This window comes from Perognathus longimembris, chromosome 2 (genome assembly GCF_023159225.1).
Source record: "Perognathus longimembris pacificus isolate PPM17 chromosome 2, ASM2315922v1, whole genome shotgun sequence".
Lineage (NCBI taxonomy): Eukaryota > Metazoa > Chordata > Mammalia > Rodentia > Heteromyidae > Perognathus > Perognathus longimembris.
The window spans coordinates 71,974,771-71,999,513 of NC_063162.1; the positions used below are offsets into that span (position 1 = coordinate 71,974,771).

At 44.0% G+C, this 24,743-nt stretch overlaps 1 protein-coding gene across 2 annotated transcripts in view; it reads left to right on the forward strand.

Annotated features, from left to right (window-relative positions):
- Elmo1 (engulfment and cell motility 1) overlaps window positions 1-24,743 on the forward strand; it is a 438,867-nt gene that overhangs the window by 63,577 nt on the left and 350,547 nt on the right. For both annotated transcript variants that reach the window (XM_048339446.1, XM_048339445.1), the window contains exon 3: window positions 22,927-23,074. In XM_048339446.1, the coding sequence (XP_048195403.1) occupies window positions 22,997-23,074 (78 nt within the window). In that variant the 5' untranslated portion in view covers window positions 22,927-22,996. The remainder of the gene's footprint in view (window positions 1-22,926; window positions 23,075-24,743) is intronic.

The following is a 24,743-nucleotide window of genomic DNA, read 5'->3' on the forward strand; positions in this document are numbered from 1 at the left end:
AAAAAGTCTGTGAGACTCTTATCTCTAATAAACTACTTAGAAAAAGTTGGAAATGGTGCTGTGGCTCAAAGGCTCAGGACAGCACGCAGGCCCTGAGTTCAAGACCCAGTATCAGCCAAAAAAAAAAAAAAAAAGGATCTTTTCTCTTAATATATACTATGTCTTTCTTGCCTATGTTTCATCTTTATAATTTTCCTTTTTTTTTGTCTTTTTGGACTGGTCCTACGGCTTGAACTCTGATGGGCCCTGCTTCTGAGTTTCTTTTGCTCCACTTCTGGTTTTTTTGAGTAGTTTATTGGCGATAAGAGTCTCATGGATTTTACTGCCCGGGCTGCCTTTGAACCGTGATCCTCAGCTTTCAGCTTCCTGAGTAGCTAAGATTACAGGTGTGAGCCACTGATGATGCCTGAGTTTTTTTTATTTTCGTAAACAGAAGTTTCTGGTTACAGGTGGATTAGTTAGTCTCTTTCTATACATTTTGGGCTCTTTCTCATTTGCTTAAAAAATATTTCTTGCTCTATGGTAATTAAGATTTCATGTATCCTAAGATTTACTAAGGTTTCTCTTTCTTTTTGTCACACAGATATTTCCTCTCAGAAATTATTTGATTTAAGTTACATTTTGAAGTAGCAGTGAGATTTCACTTTTCTGCTACAGAGTCTCAATTCCATTTGTTAAGCAAATCCTTATCCTTACCCTAATCCAAAGTCTCAGCTGAGCACCGATGGGGTTCCTTATGGGCCCATGTCCTTCTCCAGATGCCGTATTTGTTGCAGAACATTTGTGACAATACAGGATCTTCTCATTCATAAACATTATTTCCCTTTTTCTGGTGTTCTGCAGTATTTTTCAACACATTTTAGGTTTTTCTGTCTTATACAGAGAGACTATAACATTTTGTTTCATATACAACCATCTCTCAGTGTCTAAGGGATTGGTTCTAGGACCCATAGCAAAATTCGTATTTGATCATGTCTCTTCTATGAAGTAGTCTAATATTTACATATAGTCTGTGACCTCTTTCTGAATACTTTTAAGTCTGGGCATTGGTATCCTCTGTCATGACCCAGGTTCTTTAATATGAGGGTTGGAGGTAATCTGACTTCCTCAGTTCCAGTAGAAACATAAAAACATAGCCACCAATGAATCTCAGTTTCAGCCAGGTCTTGGCTGCTATATTTCAGTGCCCTATTTGTAAAATGAAATTATGGAGCTACTGCACAGATACTCTACAGGAGATGAGACAGATGTTGAAAAGAGTAACAGAGGGAGGGAGTTTGACCAAAGTAAATTCTATGCACCTATGGAAATATCACAGTGAAACCCCTTTGTACAGTTAGGCACTAAGAAAAGAAAAATGGTTTGTCTGTGAAGTGTTGGAAAGGGGTGTGGCTTTGCTTCCTCCTTATAAGGGTCATCATTGCTAACACTGCCATAACAAAAGACATGTGAACAGAGTAGAACACGAATTTATTTAATCAGTTTGCCTGACATCAGAGCCATCCGAAGACACAGGCAGTATGCTGAGATTTGATGGAAGTCCATAAAGAAATGTGATTGGATGAGGATAATGATAATAGATTGACAGGGAAGCTCAGCAAAGCCTGGCTGTCCAGATTCTTCTTGGCCATTCCCCAAGGCACTCCTTCCTCCCAGGCTAAGGGCAAGACAACTTGACCTATAGGATGAGGAGTTTCACAACATAGGTGATAGGTTTCTTTATGGCCAGCTCCTGCACAGCAAGGCAGGACAAAGTTTTTGTAGCCACTTTTGGAGAAAAGAAATTCTAGTTTCTATGTTTTGTCTCAGGAACGAGGAATTCTAGTTCCTGTGGGCAGTGTGGGGACTAGCGGAACAGGAAAAGAAGGGCAGGAGAAGATGAGGAAGATTTTGCTTCTAAAATGCTTTCATTCAGTCCTTACAGTGGCATTGGTGCTCAGGTGCCATACTGTGGAAACATCATTTTCTGATATCTGAACATTGTTTTTTTTTTTTTTAAATCAGTGAGATATAGTTTAATGATAAGCCTAATCCAAAGTAGTTTTCACTTTTTAGAAAGTGCTTCTTCTTTAACAAAGGGAGATGGAGAGACAGTAGAGACCAAGTCTGTGAATACTGTATATCTTCTTGATACATTGTATATTGCATATATGTCAACCTGACCTAGACAAGGGATAGAAAAACAGGTCGTAAGATATCATAAGAAATGTACACACTGCCCTACTATGTAACTGCACCCTTTTTGCACAACACCTTGTAAAAAAATTTATGTCCAATTAATAAACAAATAAAAAAAAAAGAAAGTGCTTCTTCTGAAGTTCTCATCCAATATCTCAGATGTGATTTTCTACAGAGAATTTGGAAACAACTTCTTCTTGGTCTTTTGTCTGGACCTTGACAGAGGTTCCTCTATGTGGTTAATGGAAGAGGCATCTTAGTTTGCTGATTCACTTATCAGATGTTTTTTTCCCTTCAGTGATTGTGATCTTTAGTAGGCTGTACAATAAATATTAGCCTTTTAGTGTTTTTATATGTGTGATACTTACCCATTCCTGATACGGTGGTGATCCTGCAGGAGCGAGAATTGTGCTTCTGGTGGCACTTGGTTATACTTCGGTCTTAGAGGAGGACAAAAGTGACTTCCCCAGTAACTGAGAAACAGAGCTGCCCCTGAGGACAGGAGGGATTTTTTGTTGCGCATCTGGGTGGCCTTGGTGTGTGCTTGAGCTCTCCACCTCAAAAGCCACATTTCCCCCTGTGTTTGAACTTATATGATTGCTGAGATCAAAGTTTGGCCATCAGAAAGGATGACTGAGATGAGAAGTTTGTGGCGCTCTGGCAGTAGCTCCAAGTTGGAAGTGAACTTCTCTTCTCTCTGATGGGGGCAAGGCTTCCTGTGGAAGGTGGCTGGCTGCCCTTTTCCCTCCCTGACTGCTTTGGTGTTACCTAAGCCTCACCGGGGTGCTGGTTATCCCTGGCAAACTCCAAAGCTTTGCTCAGGTCCCTGCCACACTTTAACCGGTGCCCAGCAGCACATTGGGCCCTTAGTCAGTGCTCACTTAAACAGTGTCTTTTATTTTCAGGTGTCCTTTGAAAGACTCTCCACTCTGAAGTTTCTCAGTTCCCTGTCATAGAATTCACAATTCAATGTGGCCTGCTATGTGAAGTTATTCAGTCAGAAGGGATGTGTTCTTCAGTGATGGCAGCAGATAAGAAAACCTGTAATCATTTTCCAGTTCTAGACTTGGGGGTATACCCATGAAGCCAAAGAATTTTCTCTTTGTTAAATACCTGCCCAGCATTTGTCACCTTCAAGTGACAGTTGTCAGTCACAGCTTTCAAATATCTAGATATTTGGGTACCACCTGGAGGTAATCCTTAACAAGTTCCAGATGCCTTCACCCAGAGTTTACAAAATCAGCCAGCCTTTTGATAAGATGATTTAGCCTCAGCCAGCCACCTTTCATATGCTACCTTCAAGACTTGAATGGGATTCACTTCTTGTGTTATTTTCCTATCAATGTGAGAAAAAAGCAAATATCCTGCCTGAGCTGTCTGGCACCTGAAAAACAGGATGTAAGCACAAAAGGGCCCTGGCTTGCTCTTCTTCCTCCAGCAAAACTTGGCCAAATCTTGAGATGAGTGAAATGACAAGAAGAAATTTGGTTTGACTTGAATTTGTTTTTCTTCTCTTTGTTCTGGAAACAAAAATAAAGTATTAGGGCAAAATTAAAGCATTGCCTTGTAGAACCTCTTGTGTTATTTTCTATAGACAGTTAAGGCTTCAGAAGACAAACAAAAGAAGTCTCTTGGCCCAATTGGATCACCGTTGAGGTGAAGGCAAAAGAATCATGAGATCCCTCACTTTTGAGTCATATGTTTCAATAGTGCAGTTGTTTATCTGGACTAAAATCCCTTTTTATTATATATGTGATATTTATAAGAATAAACAATTGATGTGGCCATATGAGGGTTCCTTGAATATCAGTGCAATTTTGCCTTTTATTATGAGAGGCATAGATGATTGGCTTTAAGGGTATAAAAGGGGACCTTCACCCCTCTGTCATGCTCTAAAGGGCACTGGCCCTTGTCACTAATAGCCCAGAGATGGTTTGTATGGGGTGTTCTATGGCCTGCTGTCGAGTGGGCTTTGCTTCTTGTCTGAGCACTCCTGGCCTAGGACCAGGTCTGGGTCTTGAACTGACTGAAGGATTCCAGAGGGATTTGCATAAGTCAGGGCAGAAAATATGGGACAGTGGAGGTGCCCCAGGGGCTGGAGCCCTTCCTGAGTGTGATGTTCTGTGGAATCTTTCCCTGGCTTCTTTGGCTCCCCCAGCACTTCTGTTCCTGATTCCTAGACCCCAGAGTTATTTTCCTTCTCTTTCCGTCCTCCCAGTGCTTAGATTATATGGTACCACATAAACCATCTGAGATTTTTAAAGTTCATGACCTAACTAACCTCTTGTGTTCTGAGTCAAAGGCAATGGTGTGACCTTGGGACTTTTACCTCTTTTTCTAAAAGGAAAGGATACTCAGGTGAGTTTTAGAGTGAGTCTGTAGTTGGGGTAGAGAGAAAAATGAGAGGAGAGTGGTCACTGTTTAGAACTTTCTAGAAACAAAGTTATATAGTTCGTAGTATTTTAAAATCTGGCTTCTCTTATTGAGCATAGAAAACAGCAAGCTTTTAAACATTTTTCTGTCAAGTGGCAGATATTTTCAGCTTGCCTACCACATAGTCTTTGTTAGAACTACTCAACTGCTGTTTATAGTATAAAAAATTATTGGACAGTAACTACTCAGGAGGCTGAGATTTGAGGATTATGGTTCAAAGCAAACCTAGGAAGGAAAGCCCAGGAGACTCTTATCTCCAATTAAGAACCAAAAAATTAGGAAGTGGTTCTATGGTTCAGGTGGTAGAGATCTAGCCTTGAGCATAAAGCTCAGGGACAGTGCTCAGACTCTGAGTTCAAGCCCCAGGACTGGCACACACAAAAAGTCCTGGACAATATTGTGTATCAGAAAGATATGGTAATATCTCCTTACTTACCATAAGGCTCACAGCCCAAACTCTTATGAAATGAAAGAAATGCTAACCAGAGGAAAGCATTACAGATTCATTTAATCAAAGATTCATGTGGCACCAGTGCTTTTGGAAATGAATGAGAAGACCAAGGGAGAACTATCTTTTTATGTTTAGCTTTGTGAAGCAGGAATGCGATGGGAACTCTGGTCTATGATGCTAGATGGAGCGCAGAGATGTCACAGGGTCAGTCTGTTCAGATCCTTGGTAACCTCTGTGTGTGGCATTTCTTCCTCTAGGTGTGGGACAGGACCCTCTTCAATGAGGGCCTTCCTGGGGGAGGGGGAAACAGAGTGCCCTTGGTAGATTTTATCACTGACTTTGGAGGAGAGAAGTTCTAGTTTGTAAAAACAGCCTGGGGGAAGAAGAATTCTAGTTTCTATTACTTGCTGCGGGAAATAAAAGAGGCAGAGGCATGAACGTGGGGAGAGATCTGAGAGACTTTGTATCATCAGTCTGCTTCAAGGCCTTCCAGTCTCTTGTGGTTCATAGTATTCTGCATGCCAGGTGCCTTTCTTTGGGGTGTGAGTTTTGGAGGCCACAGTATATGAATGAGTAGCATTCCATTCTAGTGAAATTCTGATACCTAAGTGAACAGGACACAGCTCTTATAGTCCCAGTGTACCAGCACCTGACTTAATATAGCTGACTTCTTTTATTTGAATTTTTTTGCTGTATTGGGGTTTGAACTCAGGGCTTCACAGGTGCTATACTGCTTGAGCCATTCCCTCAGCCCCTTTTGCTCTAGTTATTGTGACTATTTATTATTTACTTTGTGCTGGTCCTGGGGCTTGAACTTGGAGCCTGGGTGCTGTCCCCTAATTTTTATTTTTATTTGTTTATTTATTTTGCTCAAGGCTAGTGCTTTACCATAGCTCTACTTCTGCCTTTTTTTCTCTTTTAGTAGTGGTTTATTGGAGGTAAGAGTCTCACAGACTTTCTTGCTTGCCTAGGCTGGCTTCAAACAGAGATCCTCAAATCTCAGTAGCTGGGATCCTCAGATCTCCTGAGTAGCTAGGATTACAGACCTGAGTCTCCAGCACCTGGCTGCTCTAGTTATTTTTGACATAGGCTCATGCTCTTTCGCCTAGGCAGAGCCAGGACTGTGGTCTTTCTATTTATGCTTCCTGCCTAGTGGGGATGACAATCTGGTACCACCACACTCAGCTTCTCCTTTCAAGATGAATCTCATGAATTTTTTTTTTCTCTTTCACTGCTTGAACCATGATCCTTCTGACCCCTGTCTCCCTAGTAACTATTGCAAAATTGATTTCTAATGGTATCATGAAAAAAAATTGCTGAGTGTAATGGGGTCCCCCCATGGGAGGGGACCACAAATGTAATGAGGCCTGAGGGGGAGAAATCCCCCATCCCTCCAAGAGTCCACCACTCAGAGACAGTCTCAAGTAAAATGATGGGTTTATTGGGGAAGTAAAAAGTGTACTGACCTGGCCAGAGTTGCAGCCTAGACTTGGAGCTGAAACTGTGACCATAAAAAGCAGGCTGGCCGACCAGGACCACAGCCCAGACTAGGGAGCTGGGACAGCGCGCCCTGGGTCACGCTCGGGGTCGGGTTATGAAGGCAAATGTCACATGGTCAAGCCTGCCACATGCAGGTGGCCAATGAGGTTACAACACTTACAGAGCATGCCAGGTCACACGCAGGTGGCCAATGGGGTTACAATCTGTAGTATCTATTTGAATCAACCTATCATTTTAGTTAGAATTGGAGCATAGATTTGGTGGGGCTCACATGATGCAGGCAGATATGCCTACTCATGGGAGGGCACAGGTTTAACCTTGAACGTTCCACTACTCAGGTGGTCAGGCAGTTTACACAATCTTAGCACAGCAAAGGGGAACTTCCCTGGATAGGGCTGGGGAAATCTCATCGAAGATGGAGTCAGCTTCTGCTCTCTGTAATTAATTTGAGATGGAGTCAGTCTGACACCCTTCAACAGCCAGTGATGGCATTGGCCAGATCTGACCTCTATATTACAATGAGTAGCCTTCCATTGTACAAATGACATTCCATCATTTTGTTTAGTCTTTACTGTAAGGTCTATTCCTGGAAGGCTCCATGTAGATGCGCTCCTACTTCATTAAGTCTGATTTGGATGTGACCTCAGGGAAAGGAGAGGTAACTGCCTCCAAGTCCGCTGGTTACCCAGGTAACTGGGTGGAGACTTAATGAGGTGGGAGTGCATCTACAAGGAGCCTTCCAGGGACGGACTTTACATTTACTACTTGGAGGAAAGTGATAGTTTTTGGCTTTAAAAAATAAAATTATTAAAATAATTCCCATACAAATTGCTGGGACATAGGGAAAATGTATATTCTATATTATTAGAAACTGACCAGTCTTTCCTTAAAAGAGTTCTACGTTCTTATAGTAATGCATGACAGTTCTAGAGCTCTTGACACTGAAGTATGTATTCGTTGAATACTTACTCATACTGATACTTAAATATTAGCAGGTATAAATAGTCAATAGAAATATGTGTGATTTTTGTCCTGCCAGTGATTTTCTAATGTTGCTTTAAAGGATTATTTATTTTACTGTATGATTTTTACCATAAATTGCTAAGCCAGTTTCCTATTCTTGAGCCTAAAGATATAAGATGTCCTTATTGAAGATAGGAGTAAACTTTGTTTATAAATCTTTGTAGATGGCAGTAAATTCATTATTATGCTTAAGGATGCAGTAGGCAATTACTTCTAATTCTTTGTATCTACTTAAAAGCACGTAGGTCTTACTAGTGGTTCAGTGAAGGGTTGAGTTTAAACCCTTTTGAAATATACATGGCCAAATTTGGTCCCACTTTTGAATAGACTATCCAAACATCCTCCTAAGTGGGCCAATGACATCTTGCCTTTTTTTCTTTCTTAAAAAGCCATTTGAAGTCAGATTATAGGTGACTCACATATAATCCTAGCTAATCAGAAGGATAAGATGTAAGGATCTCTGCTCAAAAGCCCATCCAGGCAGGAAAGTCTATGAGATACTTATCCCCAGTTAATCACCCAAAAGCCAGAAATGGCGCTGTGGCTCCAGTGGCAGAGTGCTAGTCTTGAGGAAGAATGCTAAGGACAGTGCTCAGGCTCCAGCCCCAGGACACACACACACACACGTTTGAGATGGTGGGTCCTCAGAGTTTTGTGCTTTGTGTGTATAGGTGTATGGCTGAATTAATTTTTGCCTGGAAAATTTGAAAATAGATATTTGAAGTATCAGCCATGTCTGCTTGATTATTATTATTTTTTCCAATTTCAGTCAGGTTTCCTAAACTTTCACTTTAAGCTGTGTAACTTCCCAGTGAACTCTCTTATACCTGAGTGAATTGATTTGCTATTTAGGTTCTTTGTCATAATAAGCTCATTAAATGCTGTGACCTGCTCCCAAAAAATGTGATTATGGCAGTTTTGATTCTTTGTTCTAAGGCTGTGCTCTGAAGAGCTAGATGTCAATTAAGATTATTCTTTGTTAGTGGAAATATAAAGTCATGTTATCTACTTCTGAAAGAATTTCTCTGTTCCTTCTTTGGGGCTAAGAGGAGACATTGAGCTCACACAAAAGGTCAGCCATTCATTAAGTAGCAAGGTATAAAGACAGAGGTCATGGAAAGATTCCTGTTGGACTACACCAGAAATTTTGATCCCAGTGGTGGTTATTTTTCCTGTAGAGGTACCTCTCAGAGGTGGTATTAGGTTCCAAGAATGGAGTCTTTGTTCAGCATGAGAATCCCTTGTCAGAGCTGATTCCTGTCCACAGAGTCAAAATCAAAGCAAGATTAAGAATTGAAGTAGATCTGGTGTAAGTATGGAGTGGGAAGTGCAGCAGGGGTCGGCAGTGGAAACCTGTGTCACACTCTGAGCTCTTCATTCTCTCACAACCACACTTGGTGCTGTAGTCTAAGCTAGAGGTGGCTTTTCTCTTACTCTCTCTGGCTTTGTGTGCCAAAGTGAGAGGAAGTCCAGTGTCAATGTCAGTATGTACACTTGGGACAGGCTTGATAACTAAACCAGTTCATGGTGGGTTTGCATTTCCTCCTTTTTAGAGGGGAGAGGAAGACAGAAAACCTGAGTCAAGGCTGTGGGAGAAGCCTGAATGAGTTTGTGTGTTCGCACTGAAGGTTTTGACAGTTTCACTCATTGTCATCGGCACCCGTGAGATGTAGGTGCTGGGATTTTTTTCTCTTCTGTGGTGGAGGCAGTGAAACTTGAGCTAGAAGACAGATCATATGAGTCCAGACTGTGACTGATGCTTCATTCCTGCTTGCTAAGGAGAAAATGGCTCTTGACTTTTTTTAAAATGTCATCTGTAGTAGCATAAATAGGTCCCCAGAAAGAGAAGAGTAAGAGGGGTGTGCCTCAGACCTCCATCTTGTATTTCACAGTGGTTCATTCCTTTGAGTCTATGCATCCATTGACATAGGCTAGCCAACAAATTTGCTGAGGGTCTAACTTCTGTTTTGGGACTGTTCTATCTCCATAAATGAGATCACCATCTCAATTCTACACAAGTCTAAATTTTGGGTCACCTTGGGTGCTAGAGTTTGCTTCTTCTTTCTTATCAATTCCTTTGGATTTAAAGTGTTTTTCCAGTGTATCATAAATCTATTCCTTTCTTGATCTCCACTGCCATTTTAGCCCACAACATAGCCACCAGTTGCTGTCTGTTACCAATTCATACCTTTTCATCCTTGCCCCATTCCAGTCTGTATTTTGTGTAGGTAGAGGTAAAATAAAATCTGCTCATCCTGAGTAAGCTCTGGTTTAAAATACCGCCAGCCTTGGTGTTGACTGCCAGAACCTTTTCTTTTGCTGTCTTGCCAATATAAAGAGTGTAGGAGTTGCCTTTGGTTTGAAAATGCCTGAGGAGAGTATTAGAGTATAAGACCAGGACTTGAACTCAGTATCTGAAGCTTTTGCTCATTGGCTAGCACTCTACCAACTGAGCCATATCTCCAACCTTCCAAAATTAAGGTTCTTTAGTCTTCTAGATTGTTTTCTTTGTCTTCAAAGATCAGACCATGCTTTGGTTAATTGGGCTCAGGATCTGTTCCCCATTATGAGCAGACCTGTCTGCAAAACCCTGGTGCTCCCCACTGATTTGCAACTGTAGGCATGGTGAGGGATAATGTAATAATAAAAAAAAAGGTAACATGCATGATGTCTTCACAATTATCCTTAGCAATTTTTTTCTTATTTTGGTGTTTTTTGTTTTTTCTCCTCCCACAACAGAATCTAGCAAATCTTAGCAAGTTAAGGCTTTGGTAGACCTGGAAGCTGTTAACAAGAAAGACATTTAAATGATCAGCTTCCTGTTGTTAATGGAGGGTAGAGGAGAAACCTAAGTAGATTTTCAAAGGTATTAAATCAGCAAGTTGCCATTACTCCTTGTTTTCCTCTTACTAGCTTTTAATTTAGCCACTTCCCCAGGAGTGTGAACAGGTAAGGAGTGGGAAAGCTCTGGGCAGGCTTCTGTGAGGGGAAAATGAGCTTTGGGAAAACCACATCCATGCACTATGTTACCCATCCTGAGGATAGAAGTCAGCAATGAAGCAGCAACAGGATGCAATCAGTAGCTCTGGCTTGTGGAACATACTAGCAGACCCCATTTCCCCTAAGTAGTCTCTGGGGACAGCCATTCAGCACCTCTGTGTTTCTGTATAGATAAATATGGTAAAGAATTTCTGTACTTACATGCAGATCTGTGGAGAAGCTAATCTTTCTCTCCTTTTAAAAAATTTTATTTATTTATTTATTTTTTTTGCTGGTCATTAGGCTTGAACTCAGGGCCTGCATGCTGTCCCTGAACTTATTTTGCTCAAGGGTAGCACTTAACCACCTGAGCCACAGCTCTACTTCTGGGCTTTCTTTTCTTTCTTTCTTTCTTTTTCTTTTTTGGTAGTTTAGTGGACATAAGAGTCTCATAGACTTTCCTGCCTGGACTGACTTCAAAGTGCAATCCTCACACCTCAGCCTCCTGAGAGTACTTAGGATTATTGGCATCAGACACCTGTGCTGGGCCCAAAAATCCTTTTTTCTTTCTTTTTTTTTTTAATAATTTACTTATTTATTGTCAAAGTGATGTACAGAGGGTTACAGTTTCATACGAAAGGCAGTGGGTACATTTCTTATACAGTTTATTACCTCCTCCCTCATTTCTTTCCTCCCCCTTCCCCTTTTGTTTCTCCCCCCATGAGTTGTACAGTTGGTTTATACCAAATGTTTTTTTTTTTTGGTAAGTATTGCTTTTGGAGTCATTTGTCTTTTTTTCCGTTGTCTCTTGATTTTGATATTCCCTTTCCCTTCCCTAGTTCTAATAGCAGTATATACAGTATCCAGGGTACTCAGATGAGATACAGTGATAGCGTGGGGACAACCATAGGAAGGGGATACAAGAGGAACATCAACAAAAGAAGCTATGCTTTCACATGGCATGTTGAAAGAAATTACAGCAGTGATATAACACTTGTTTCCATAACATGGAGTTCATTTCACTTAGCATCATCTTATATGTTCATAAGGGTATAGCTATTGGGCTCTTGTGATCCTCTGCTGTGACTAGCCTAGACCTGTGCTAATTATTCCCTATGAGGGAAACTATGGAGTCCATGTTTCTTTGGGTCTGGCTCACTTCACTTAATATAATTAAAACCCCTTTTCTTAATGTTGACTCACAGGATCTGCTGTCATTTAGATATTGGCTGTCATCTGGATCTTCATCGAAGGGGTAGGCCTGGGTTACTGCTGATCATTTGTATCCAAAAAGGTTTTGTCTTAAGACAAATTGCACCAGACTTTTGAGGTGACTCAGATTAAAAATCAAGAATAAAGAGATTTGTGTTACAAAATTAGGGAGTAGAATAATGTTGACCCAGTCTCCAAAGAGTAAAGATATAGGTGCTTAACAAGCCAGGGGTGTTTGTATTTGTTTTGCTGGTAGGTATATAGTTGTACCCAAACACTAGAGGGACAAAACACACTTGTCCTGCTAGGTCCTTGAAGAGTTGATCCCAGGGTTCTTGCAGACACCCAAATCTGCAGAGGCTGCAAATCCTCATGTAATAAGGTGTGTTATATTTGCATATAATCTAGGCACATCCTGTAGGTCACTTAAAATATTTAATACCATGCAGATTTTATGTAAACAGTTTATATATTTAAATGTATGGGCTTTTGTTCTTGTTTTTAGTCTTTGCAGTCCACACTTGGTTGGACTCATAGGTGTAGAGGTGTTACCAGAAATTCAGGGCAGCTAGGTTGACCTTGAGTGCCTTGCTCTGGCTAGATTGAAATAATAAAAATGATAGGGAAGTTTATTACAGGAGAAACATGGCCAAGAAAGAGAGTACATGGCAGGGGAAGACAGCACTTCAGCCCGTCTCTGCCAACTTGTGCCATCTTCAGGGTTACAGAGCTCGGCTTTGAGTTAAATAGGGAGAATTGGGGTCCTGGAAGATGATTGATGTGTCTCCTTCCTGTTGTACTGCCAAAGATTTATTGTCCTGACTTTATCTTTTCATTCTTTTGCCCTTCTTCCTCATTCTCTCCTAGCCCCCACTCTTATTTCTGGGTTGGGGTTATCAGCTTATCGTGCCACATGCAAGCTGTCTGGCCACAATTCCCGGACTCTCTGCTTTTCTTTCTTTTCTTTTCTTGATTGGTCTTGGGACTTGAACTCAGAGTCTGACCCCAGTTCCTGATCTCTTTTGCTCAAGGCTAGCGCTTTACCACTTGGAGCCACATCTCTACTTCCTGTTTTCTGGTAGTTAATTGGAGATAAGAGTCTCACAGACTTTGCTGCCTAGCTTTTGAACTTCCATTCTCAGATCTCAGCCTCCTGAGTAGCGAGGACTACAGAATTGAGCCACTAGCACTGGGCTTGACTGCCCTGGGCTTTTCTACTACCACGTGGTTTCCAATGAGAGGTCAGCCTTGAGTCAGTCTTGAGATTGTTGTGTGTTAAGCTGTAATTAGACCACTCTGAGTTAGATCCCAGAAATCCCTAGGCCACAGCTCTTCAGGAGTAGCCAGCCTGGGGTCAGCTCTCCCTCAGACAAGAGAGGCCAGGTGGCCCTCTCAGGCCGGAAGTGCACCAGAGGCTGTGCAGAAACACTAGTAGAAATCCTGACTATAGGCATACCCCATTTCCTTGGGGAGGAAGTTGAGTCCAGGTTAACTCTTTGTACCCAGAGAACCTTCCTGAAAGAAAAGGGTTCTATCAGGGAATCTGTTTAGCCATTGCCTAGTGGCTGCCTCCAGCTACTACAAGGCAGGACCTCCTACCTGATCATGCCTTTCCCTTCCTGTCCAGGATCCAAGGCAGAAAAAGATACTGAATCTCTAATTCCTAGCCCACCCTCTGGATCTTACTCCTAACCTTAACCCCCGATTCCTCTAACTCAGGTCCTCCTGAACCTTTTGCACAACCCTTAAATCTCAGACAAAAACAATCTTATCTAAAAAACCTTTTCTCCCATTTCCTGCGCAGTGCTATGGTGCTGTTGTGTCTCTCTGCTCTGTTTTGATTCTTAGGACAGGATGGATTCCTGAGCAGATGAGACTGTAGATCTGTTTCTCTGCTTTTATTCTTGCACATTTCCTATGTTTTTGTTTAAAACACCAGCCCAGGCTCCGTTGTAATTACATCATAATGATTTCGTTTTCCTAACTGTACCGTGAGTGTATACCGTAGGAGTGGTAGGTTTGTGGAATACCTTTTCCCACCCATAATGTGGGTCACAACAGGTACTCCTGCGAAGACAAAAGAAATGCTTGCAACAAAAAAGCAGGATTAATTTATATAGCAAAAAAGAATTTTCTTTTCTAGCATCAGGGTTTGAACTCAAGACCTTATACTTGCTAGGCAGGTGCTCTGCCCCAGAGCCACTTTGTCAGTCCGTTTTACTTTTGGAGCTAGGGTATTGCTCTATGCCTGGTCCAGTCTGGACTGTGATCCTCCTGTGTATGCTTCTTGTGTTACAGGAGTGACAGGTGCTGCCATTGTACCTGGTTATTGGTTGAGATGGAATCTTGAGAAAAATACATTTATATGTATATTTATACATATTTATATATATACATATTTGTGTGTGTGTATATATATATATACACACACACACACATATTTGATCTAGGATGCCTCAAACTGCTGTGCCCAATTCTCTGCCTCCTATATAGCCAATATTACAGGTTTGAGCCACTCTACTATTAGAATGTTTTTTTTTTTTTAAAGGGAGCAAGGAGAAAGCAAAGAATGACCTTTCTAGAATTTCCTGGGTTTTATAACCAGCTTCAGAGGACAAGAATTCTAATTCTAGCTGGAGAAGGGTTCTCATTTCTGAAGCTGGCCTCCAGGGAGAGCAAGATCAGGGAGAAGGGCAGTGGAAGGTCAGAGAGTTGTGGTTTCTGAGGTCGTTACCGTGACCTTTAGTTCAGAGGTCTCAGCAGGCCAGGCGCTAAGCCCACAGGACTACCTTTGCTCCACTTCTGCAGGTGAGGACAGAGGTCTGATTTGTTATGCAACTTGTTGATAGTCTCAGAGCTCTGGCTCTGGATGTGGCGGGACCATGATGGACATTCAAGCCAACCTCTGCCTCTGAGAAAAGCCTGGGGTCAGTCAATCATCTAGGGAATGAGGCCCCAGGGACCCAAAGGAGGAACTGACATCAGAGGTCAGCGCCATTGTGTGCCCTGTGGCATAGTGACTGTTGCCCTCTATTATCAGGGATTCTGTGTGCTCCACCTGTCAGGTGGAAGCTAGTGGTCCTCCCACCCGAACTCCCAGTGCTGCTCCTGGCCCTTCCTGGCAATCTGATGCAGTCAAATTTCCTGGGGCAGCCATTAGAGTTCTGGGTATGCTGGAAGGAGCAGGGAGGAAGGAAGGTTCGCATATTGTTTTTTGATCAGCAGGTTTGGAAACTTTGAGAGTGCTTGGCTGCGGGATGGTGGAAAGGCTCTGTAGCATTTCCTGTAACTGTGTGTCTGGGTTTTGATATAGGTAATTGGGCCCCAGAGTTCCCTCTGTGCAGGGGGTATGTGTGCACACAAACCCCAGGGGACAGGGCCTGCTAGCAGGAGGGGACAAGTCACCCAGTATCACAGTAGCTGAAAAGAAATTTGAAAAGCAAATCTCCAAAAAGCCCAAGGGAGGCAGTCTGTGCATTAGTTTTCCAAATAATGAACTTTCCAGTTGCAATGCTGATTCCTGGCTTAGAGAAGGCTCAGACAAAAGGAGGGGCTAGTCCTTCAGCTTGGACTGGCTGCTGTGGGCAGAATTTCTCCAGGAGGCAAAGGAATCTGGAGTAGACCCCATGTTACCTCTGATCTGCCCCACCCCATTTCTATTTCTGTCCGGTGAGCTAACACCACTGTTGGAAGAAAGGCCTGAAGGTTTTCTGGGCAAAGAATTCTGCATTTTTAAAAAATACATCATTGGTTTGAATATTCCTTCACCTTAAAAAATTGTTTTTTTAATCTTTTGTGCCAGTGTGGGGCCTTGATCTCTGGGTTAGGGTGCCGTCCCTTACTTAGCTTTTTTGCTCAATACTGGTACTCTTGAGCCATAAGCTCTATTTCTGGCTTTCTGCTAGTTAATCAGAGTTTTCTGTATCAGCTGGCTTCAAACCATGATCCTCAGTTCTCAGCTTTCTGAGTAGCTAGAGTTATGGGCCCCTTTGTTTTTAAGGAATAAGTGACTGATTGATTTCTTTATTCATTCACCCCCCTCCACCCCTCTGGAAAATATTGATCTGTTCTCCATATCATCTATGGAAATGAATGAGATAGGATTTCTTTCCTGAGGGAACTCACAGAAACCAGCTGGGAGAGATGGAAAAGAGCTTTGGTGGGCCAGGATCAGGGATCAAGAAGGTGGCATTGAACAGTTGTTTCTAGCTTCAGAGGTGAGAGGTCAAAGTCCCCTCCAGAAGCTGGCATATGAGATTGGCTTCTGGGTCTAGACGGGAGATTTTTGTTGTTGTTTTGTTCCAGTCCTTGGCTTGAACTCAGAGCCTGGGCTCTGTCCTTGAGCTTTTTTGCTCAAGGCAAGTGCTCTACCACTGGAGCCACAGCTCCACTTCCAGCTTTTTGGTGGTTAATTAGCGATAGCAGTTTTACAGACTTTCCTGCTTGGGCTGGTTTTGAACCATGATTCTTAGATCTCAGCTTCCTGAGTAGCTAGGATTACAGGTATGAGCCACTGGCACCCAGGGCCCAGCTTGCATGGGAGTTTCTGAAACAGACCTGGAAGAGAGGCGAGGAGAGGACAGTACCTCTGGGGTAGAGGAGAAGCTATGTTCCAACCAGGGGCACTCTCAGAAAATGGTAGCCTTTGAGAAAGGAAGAGATGGCCAGTATCTGTCACAAATTCTTAGTGGCCTCCCAGTCCCTGCTGCCCTTGGAGAAAGTCCTGTCTGCCTGGAAGTTGGTGGTGAGGCTTGGCAGGGGGCACTTTCTCTAGCTGCTGCCACCAGCAGCACTATAAATGGACTGTTGGCGATCTTGAGAACTGCTCTGCCAGATGTGACTCCGGCTCAGGGCTGGCACACCGTGGTGGGGGTGGATTCTGGGAAGAAGGCTGGCTGCTAGTTGGAGGTTTCTATTCTATGGATCCCAAGTCACCCTCCATGCATTTAAGGCAGCAAGTGAGACACTCAGATTCCAGTGACCCCAAATGCAAGTGTTCTTCTTTTCATCATTTCTTTTCTGCTCATCTGCACCATTGAAGCTGTAGCTCATTGAATTTTTACTTTTTTCTCAGACTTGAAAAGTTACACAGAAGTCTTGGGCTGATTTCCTGGAAATGCAGGTGATGAGAATTCCATGCAGGACTAAGGAAAATTTCTTCTTTGCCAGATTCCAGTAGATTGTGAGCCAAGACTACTTTGTAGCTGTCTTTGTGAGATGCAAGGAGACAAATAGTCTCCAGTCATCATTTCCTAAAGTGTATTCTGCAAGAAACCAGTGCCTTAGAGGTTCCCAGAGAGAAAGGCGAACTTCTGCACAGATTCATTTTTGTACACAACATTACTGTATAGACCCCCAAAGCCCTTCCTTCCCCCTTCCATCTCTCTCTCTCCCTCTCTCTTGCCCTCTATCTCTCTCCCTCTTTCTCCCTCCTTCTCTCTCCCTCCCTTCCCCTCCCTTCCCCTTTCCTCCCCTACCCTCCTTCCCCCCTCCCCCTCTTTTTGTCTCTCTCAAGTGCTGGTCCTGGGGCCTGAACTTAGGGCTGGGGCGCTGTCCCTGAGCTTCTTTGGATCAAGGCTAGCACTCTACCATTTGAGCCACAGCACCACTTCCGGCCTTTTTCTGAGTTTATTGGAGATAAGAATCTCATGGACTTTCTTGTTCAGTCTGGCTTTGAACTGCGATCTCCAGATCTCAGCCTCCTGAGTTGTGAGGATTACAGGTTTGTCCACCAGCTCCCAGCCTCTCTTCTCTCTTTTGTGCTGATACTGGTGCTTGACTTCAGGGCCAGGGCATTCTTTTCTTTAGCTTTTCCACTCTAGGCTGGCACTCTACCCCTTGATCCACACTTTCACTTTTGGCTGTTTTTTGCTGGTTAATTGGAGATGAAGAGTTTCATGGACTTTCCTGCCTGTGCTGGCTTTGAATTGCAGTCCTTAGGTCTCAGGCTCCTGAATAGCTAGGATTACAGGTGTGAGCCACCAGTGCAGGCTTCTCCTTTCTCTGAAGCTGCAGAGTACCCCGCTGGGTCTTCTGTTTTCACAGTGGCCACCCTATACCTGATAGAGACAGAAGCAGTGCCCAGCCCTGTGTTGCTCTCTCAGCACCCTCTGGCACAGAGGGAGCATGGTAACTGATAATTTTCTCAGTTATGTTAGAAACTATCTGTCCTGTGAGAAAGTTCTACCTCATTTCATTAACTCAACTCTAAACAAATTACTTAATATATATAGTAAGGTTATACAATTTTTTTTTTGTGACACTGGGGTTTGAACTCCAAACTTTGTCCTTCCCAGGTAAGTGCTCTAACAGTTGAGCCACATCCCCAACCCTTTATCTGCTCTGTTTATTTTTGGGATAGGGTCTTGCTTTTGGTTTGGGTTAGCCTGGAACCATGATCCTCCTAACATACTTTCCATATTGCTGGGATGACAGGCATGCACCAGCATATTCAACCTGTTATTAATTGAGATGGGGGTATTGTATACTTTTGCTTACTGGGGCTGGCCTTGAACCATAATCCTGCTCAACTCCATTTCAGCCTCCTGAGTAGGTAGGATTATAGGCATGAGCCAGCCTGCCCAGCAGGGCGTAGACTCCTAATGTTAAACATGGAATACTGTAAACCCAACAGTGTAATCAGGACTGTTTTAGGATTTTCTACCCACTCCTCAGCTCCCTGGAATTTGATAACTACCTTGGAAAGGGTAGTGGTTGCAGTGTCTAGCCAGCTGAAACTTGCCTTTCCCCCTTGTCTTTAGTAATGCTTGCTCTTCCATTTATATAAGAACTGTTATGCCTTGCTGTCCACACAGATTCCTGTAGCTTACGTCCACTGGGCAGCCAACATCATCCAGGGTGTCTCATTGCTAGATGCTTCATTGGACTCAGTTTCCCCTGTGCCAGTGATGCTCATGAGATGTCAGTCATGAAGCAGATGCCTGCCTGGTCCTGGATACACAACAGTGAACAGGTTCTGGGAGTTTCTTTAGAGGGCTCCAAGAGCATTGGACTGTAAGAGTCAAGTGCCACCTGCCCTTGCTTGGCAGGAGGAAACCAAGGACACCTGGAGATGGACGTTTTGGCTGAAGATTTCAAAGGACACATTAATCTCTTACAACACTGACCAAGAATTGGGCCTGTACTGTTGTTTCTTGCTGAGCCTGTTGAGAACATTGGCCTGGTGGCAGCTCCAAGGAGGGTGGCCCTGACCTTGTGATCTGTCCAGCATTGGATGGGGATGGGGGCGGCGGCTTTGCTGTCAGGGGCCATTTGTATATGTAAAACATGACTCAGGGGCCACACAATATGGTCACAACAGGCCAAGGGCCCTGGGGCAGCCTGAGAAGTGTAGGAGAAGCTTCTGTGTCTGTCACGTTGTGTACCAAATGATTTCTTGGGGTCCTCTGACAAAGGCCCCCATCTCTGCTGGAGGGTTTGCTGTTGCCCAGCTTTGCATTGGGGATGATGGTGCCTTTGGAGGCTGATGGGAAGCAGTCAAAATGGGTGGCAGAGACTGAGGGGGCTGATTCCTGTTCATCCTGGCATGGGTCATGATGCTGCCAACCCTTACAGATCATTGCCTAGTGCAGGGCATGCACCTGCATGTGCACACGTACACACCCCACCCCCGAATTAGATCCCCAGCTTTCCATTGTGCCAAAGGTGATGTGTAGCAGCCGAGACTTAGGTAGAGGAGTGGATAAAGAGTGGACTAGAGCTTGCTGTGTGCGATCTGTGCCTGTGCCTTAACCCTAGCCGCGCCAGCCCAGCCTCTGCCATTGTTCTCCTGAAAGAGCCCTGTGCTCTGCCATAAGGAGGCATGGCTAAGGATATCCCAAGTGGGGGCGGGGCTCTCGCTTCCTGGTTCTCTTAACAGCTGCTTTGTGCATCCCTGGCCTCATTCCTTCCTTGGGAGACCCAGAAGAGGCACTGGGTCTCCAACACCACACCGGTTCAGCAGGTTTTTTTTGCCTGTCTGGGTGAAACAAACCCCAGGTAAGAGAGTAGGTGAACAATCATGGGCTTTGATTCCTGGGAAGTTAGATGACCTATTTTGGTGTAATTTTAGTGTTTTCTGTCTGTGGGGGAAGGATGCTCAAAGTACCTTTTGATTTCTGTTATCTGTCCTGTTGACCACTCTCTGGATCACGTTGCTTGGCCCTCACACGGTTTGCATCCACATTATGACCCATTTCTTGGTCTAGGGGGCGAAACCGAATTGGAATCCGTGGTCCAACTAGAATCCATTTTTTTTCTGAAAGTGCTCAAGTATTGAAGCAGGGTGCTGAGTCTGCAGCAGAAGCCTGGCTGTTTGCTTGTATAATGCAGGGGAGACAAAATAGTTCCCGCTGCTGGATAAGTTTGGGAACAAAACAGTTCTTAGTGCTGCTAGGGCTAATCATTATTTCTTGAGAATACTATGCTAGATAAATGAAAGTTACTGAACAGGGTGCAAACCTGGAAGGCTTTGGGTACAGTTTGCCAAAGGCCCTCTGGAAATGTGAATAGCTGTGTGCAGACATGAACTTACTTATGCGGAAGTCAGGAAGAGTCACTGGAGCACATGGTAATGCCTAGGGGTTCAGGAGTCGGTGACCTTTCTCCCTTACTGTATTAATGCATTATTCTTGCCCTGCCTTACCTGGTCTCTACACGTACCTATTTCAGGGACATGCCAGATGTGTTCCTGCCTGAGGGCATTTGCACATGCTCTCCCCTTTTCCAGAGACATAGTTTGTCCAGATCTCCACAGGGCCTACTTTCTTGCCTCACCTAGGTCTTTACTCAAACACTGCCGTCTCTGTGAAACTGTTCCAGAGTTTTCTGTTCACAATTGCATTCCTCTGTCCATCGCCTCCCCACGTCTTCTCTGCCAACCCAGCCACCGGTACAGGGCTGGGTTACAGCCTCCTTCCACGCTATGTTCTTCTCAGTGCCCTTCCTCACCACTAAACACCCCAATCTGCTGCTCTGCTGTCTGCACAGCATGGAGATCAGGCCTGGCGCCCCACCCCGTGGAGGCAAGCTCACTCAGCCATTGTTTGTGGAAGGAGGGATGGCCACTGCCCTGCCGACCTGCCCTTGCAGGTGATCATGGATTAGCTCACAGCAGGCTTCCAGGCCACCCTGGGCTGGGGTGACACAGCTTTGTTTTGGTTCATTTCCTTTCCTTGTTGGCTCAGCTGAGGTTGATTATTAAAGTGTGCAGATGTCACCAAGCCACTCTGCCCGCTGTCATCTCAGCCATGTCTAGCTGCCCTGAAGATCTGGGACAGAAACTGTTGAGGCTTACCATGGCCTCATAGAGAGCCTTGTGCACAGCTTTGGTTAAAATCTTCATGTCGAGATGAGTTTCCCCAAAGTAGCCATAAGATCCCTGTAGAAAAGGCAAAAGATTTGGACAGTTCACAGGGAAGCATACTTGAGGCTTTTCCTCCTTATGTTCATTCTCATACACAATAAGAAAAACATGAGTTGAAAGAATAAGAGATCACATGATCTTCAGCCTGCCAGGGGTCCCCCTCCGTCTGTTGGTGAGGTTGTATGTATTATGTAAGCAACCCCATTCATTGTTGGAAGGAATATGAATTGCTAGAAGCATCCTTAGAGGGACATTGGGAAATGATGATTGGAAGGATCATGCCTATAATCCTAGCTATGCACGAGATTGAGATCAGGAGAATTGAGGTGCCAGACCAGCCTAGGAAAAATAAAAAAATTCACAAGACCCCACCTCAAGGAAAGAAGTTGGGTGTGGTAGTGTGCGCCTGTCATTCAAACTACAATAGGAAGCCTAAAATCAGAGGATTACTGTCCAGGCACAGGATCCAGGAAAAGGGGAAACATAATAGCAAAAAATAACCAGTGCAAAAACAGAATGTAAGAAACAACTGGACATATGGCTCAGTGTTAAGCTTTAGATTGCTAACAATTGCAGTCCTTGAGTTCAAACACTAGTGCTATTTAATATATAATAATAATAATAATTAATAATAGTTAAAACTGTACATATTCTTCCCACTCAGTCGTTTTACTTCTGGGACTAGGTTATATCGATACGCTTTTACACGTGCCATATTACATATGCATTAGCTTGTGCACTACTGTCTTGTTTAAAATGTCCATAGGGGAAAAGAGAAGGGAACCCCAGAACCACCCCAGCAGAGTTGAGATTCATGTGAGCTGTCTCCATGCTTGAACTGCCATGTAGCAGTAAAGTGAGCCAGGATTCTCCCTCTGAAGTACTGCATGAAGACTCAGAATCTGTACTGAAAATATACAAAGTAGGGAGTAAAGGAAGAGGAAATGTAATGATGTTTTGTTGCCTCTCCCAGGGTCTTTTTAGAAGGCTACATAAAGAATGAGTGACTTTGAATATCTGGAGAGCAGGAGGCTGGGGAATGAAGTAGTTGGTGGCTGGGAGTGTCACACTGAGGGAAAAGACACTGCTGTACATTTGGACATGTGCTGTTACATGACTTTCAGCAGTTAAAAACTACAGAAGTGTGCAAGGCAGTGGAGGATGAGGCCAGCTTCTTTGTGCAAGCAGCACTAGCCAGTGAAAATCCAAGGTCTGTGGAATGCTGTTCTAGCCACATGCGTGCATTTCCCCATCCCTGAAAGATATCATTGTGTGACTGGCCTTTGGAGCCTTTGTGTGTGTGTGTGTGTGTGTGTGTGTGTGTAAACTCCTGGATATTTTTCCTTCCTCTTGACATCCTGGTGGCTGTACTTTAGAGATCTATTTGTGATACACAGAAAATGCTTTAAATAACAATGGCTTCCTGGCCATTGCCTAGCCATGGGGCAGGTATTCCTGTGTATGTTTGGACAGACAGAGCTGGCCATGCATGTCTGGACAGATGGAACAGGCTGTGGGGATCTGAGCCTGGGCTTCACTGGGAAGAGGCCACTTTCTGTTTATAAGCTCCGTCCTCAGGACAGGTCCTGTAGACCTAGACTCAGGGCGTGTCTCCCCCTATCTTTCTTGGGGAGCCTGTGGTGCTACGTATGTATTGTGCCCCTGCAGGCGACAAGAAGAGCGGTTTCTCATGCCTAAACCAGGGGTGAAAACAGGAAATGATGAAGCAGAACCCGCCCTGCCTTTATGCCTAGCAACTTCTCTTTCTCTTTGTCGTTTTCATTAGGTGTGGACACGTGAGGCCCTGGCTGGAGGATCCCCAGTGCCGCAGGCTGTGAAGATTCGGGGTTCTGACCATGCCGCCACCGGCAGACATTGTCAAGGTGGCCATAGAATGGCCCGGCGCCTACCCAAAACTCATGGAGATCGACCAGGTTAGTGACCTAGACGCAGTTGGGCCGTCAGCTTCCTTCCTGTGAGGGAATGTTTCCCCTTTTTCTCTTTGGCTGTGTTGACAATGCTGTATGGTAACAGATACAGCATGGCGTGGTGTCCCTTCTCCGTGGTGTTGGCAGTGGATGGGCTTGTCCATTCTTCTCATTTCTGCTCGGTGGTGTCCCTGCTTAGGGCTGTGTTCGCAGCCATGAGCAGTGGAACAGGGACTGGTGGATGGGGCTCCCAAGCTGCTGACTGGGGAGCCCCTCCTTTCCATGACTCGGAATATCCACAATGTAAATGTTCATTGCCTGAATTTTTAAAACTTTTTTTGTGTGTGTGCCAGTAGTATGACTTGAACTCAGGGCCTTGCACATTGACTTGGTTCCTCCCCTCTCCCCAAGGCTAGCACTCTACCACTTGAGTCATACTTCTGGCTTTTTGCTGGTTAACTGGAGATAAGAGTCTCATAAACTTTCCTGCCTGGGCTGGCCTTGACCCATAATCCTCAGATCTCAGCCTCCTGAGTAGCTAGAATTTATAGACGTGAACCACTAGCCCAGGTTAATCATTCTTCACTTGTTGGAGAAGCAGCTGAATGAGTGCATTGCCACTTGTTAATGTTAACAGCTTTCAAATGAGATTGACATTGAGGGACTCCAGTTTTGGATCCCAGCCAATTGTAATTTTATTACTAGTGTAAATTTACCAAGTATTTATCTAGCGGGTTGTTCTGTGTACACCAGACATTCAGGAAATGTTTACTGAATGAAAAATACCCTGAAGGCTTGTGAGAGAGGGTTGAGCTATCCTTTGGCTTGAGTGTGGTCACAAGGTCTGGTTCTTTCTTAGTCACTGTTGGATGGCAGATGGTCTGCAAAGCTTCATTCTGGCCTCCGTGTGGGTATTCTACAGGGAACGAGGGGAGGAAAGAGAGGTTGAGACTTAATATCCACTTACAGGTTTCAAAAAGCCTCTAATGTAGGATTCTAGATGGTTTTCTCCATTTTCCCAGTTTGAATACCATGGCAACTCTAATCTTTGTGGTCACAATGCTGCTTCAAAATTACATGATATTTTGTTCCTGGGCATATTATCTGGATGAAGGTCACTGAATGCAGGACTGCTATAGCAGAGAGAGAATTAAAAGGAATCGCTAAACGATATAGGGCAATTTTTGCAGTTTTCATTGGAATGTAAGGAAAGGTGTATTTGGGGTGGGGGTTGTTGGCAAGGAGATGTCGTCAGCACACCAACATCAGTTTATTTTTAAAACATTTAAGTGTGTGTGTGTGTGTGTGTGTGTGTGTGTGTGTGTGTGTGTGTTGTGTGGCTTGAACTCAGAGCTTGGGCATTTTTCTTGACCTTTGGTGCTCAAGGCTAGCTCTTTACCACTTTGAGCCAAAGTAACACTCCTGTTTTCCTGGTGGTTAATTGCAGTCTCACAGACTTTCCTGCCTGGGCTGGATTTGAACCATGATCCCTAGTTCTTAGCCTCTTGAACAGCTATGGTTAAAGGTGTGGTCCACTAAGCCTGGCCAACATCACTATAATTGATATTCTCAAGTGAGACTTTTCTTTTTCTTCTAAAATTCCCTGCAGTCTGATATTCCATCCAGGGTTATATACTATGTTTATTGTCATGATGCTCTGGTCTCTAGTCATAGG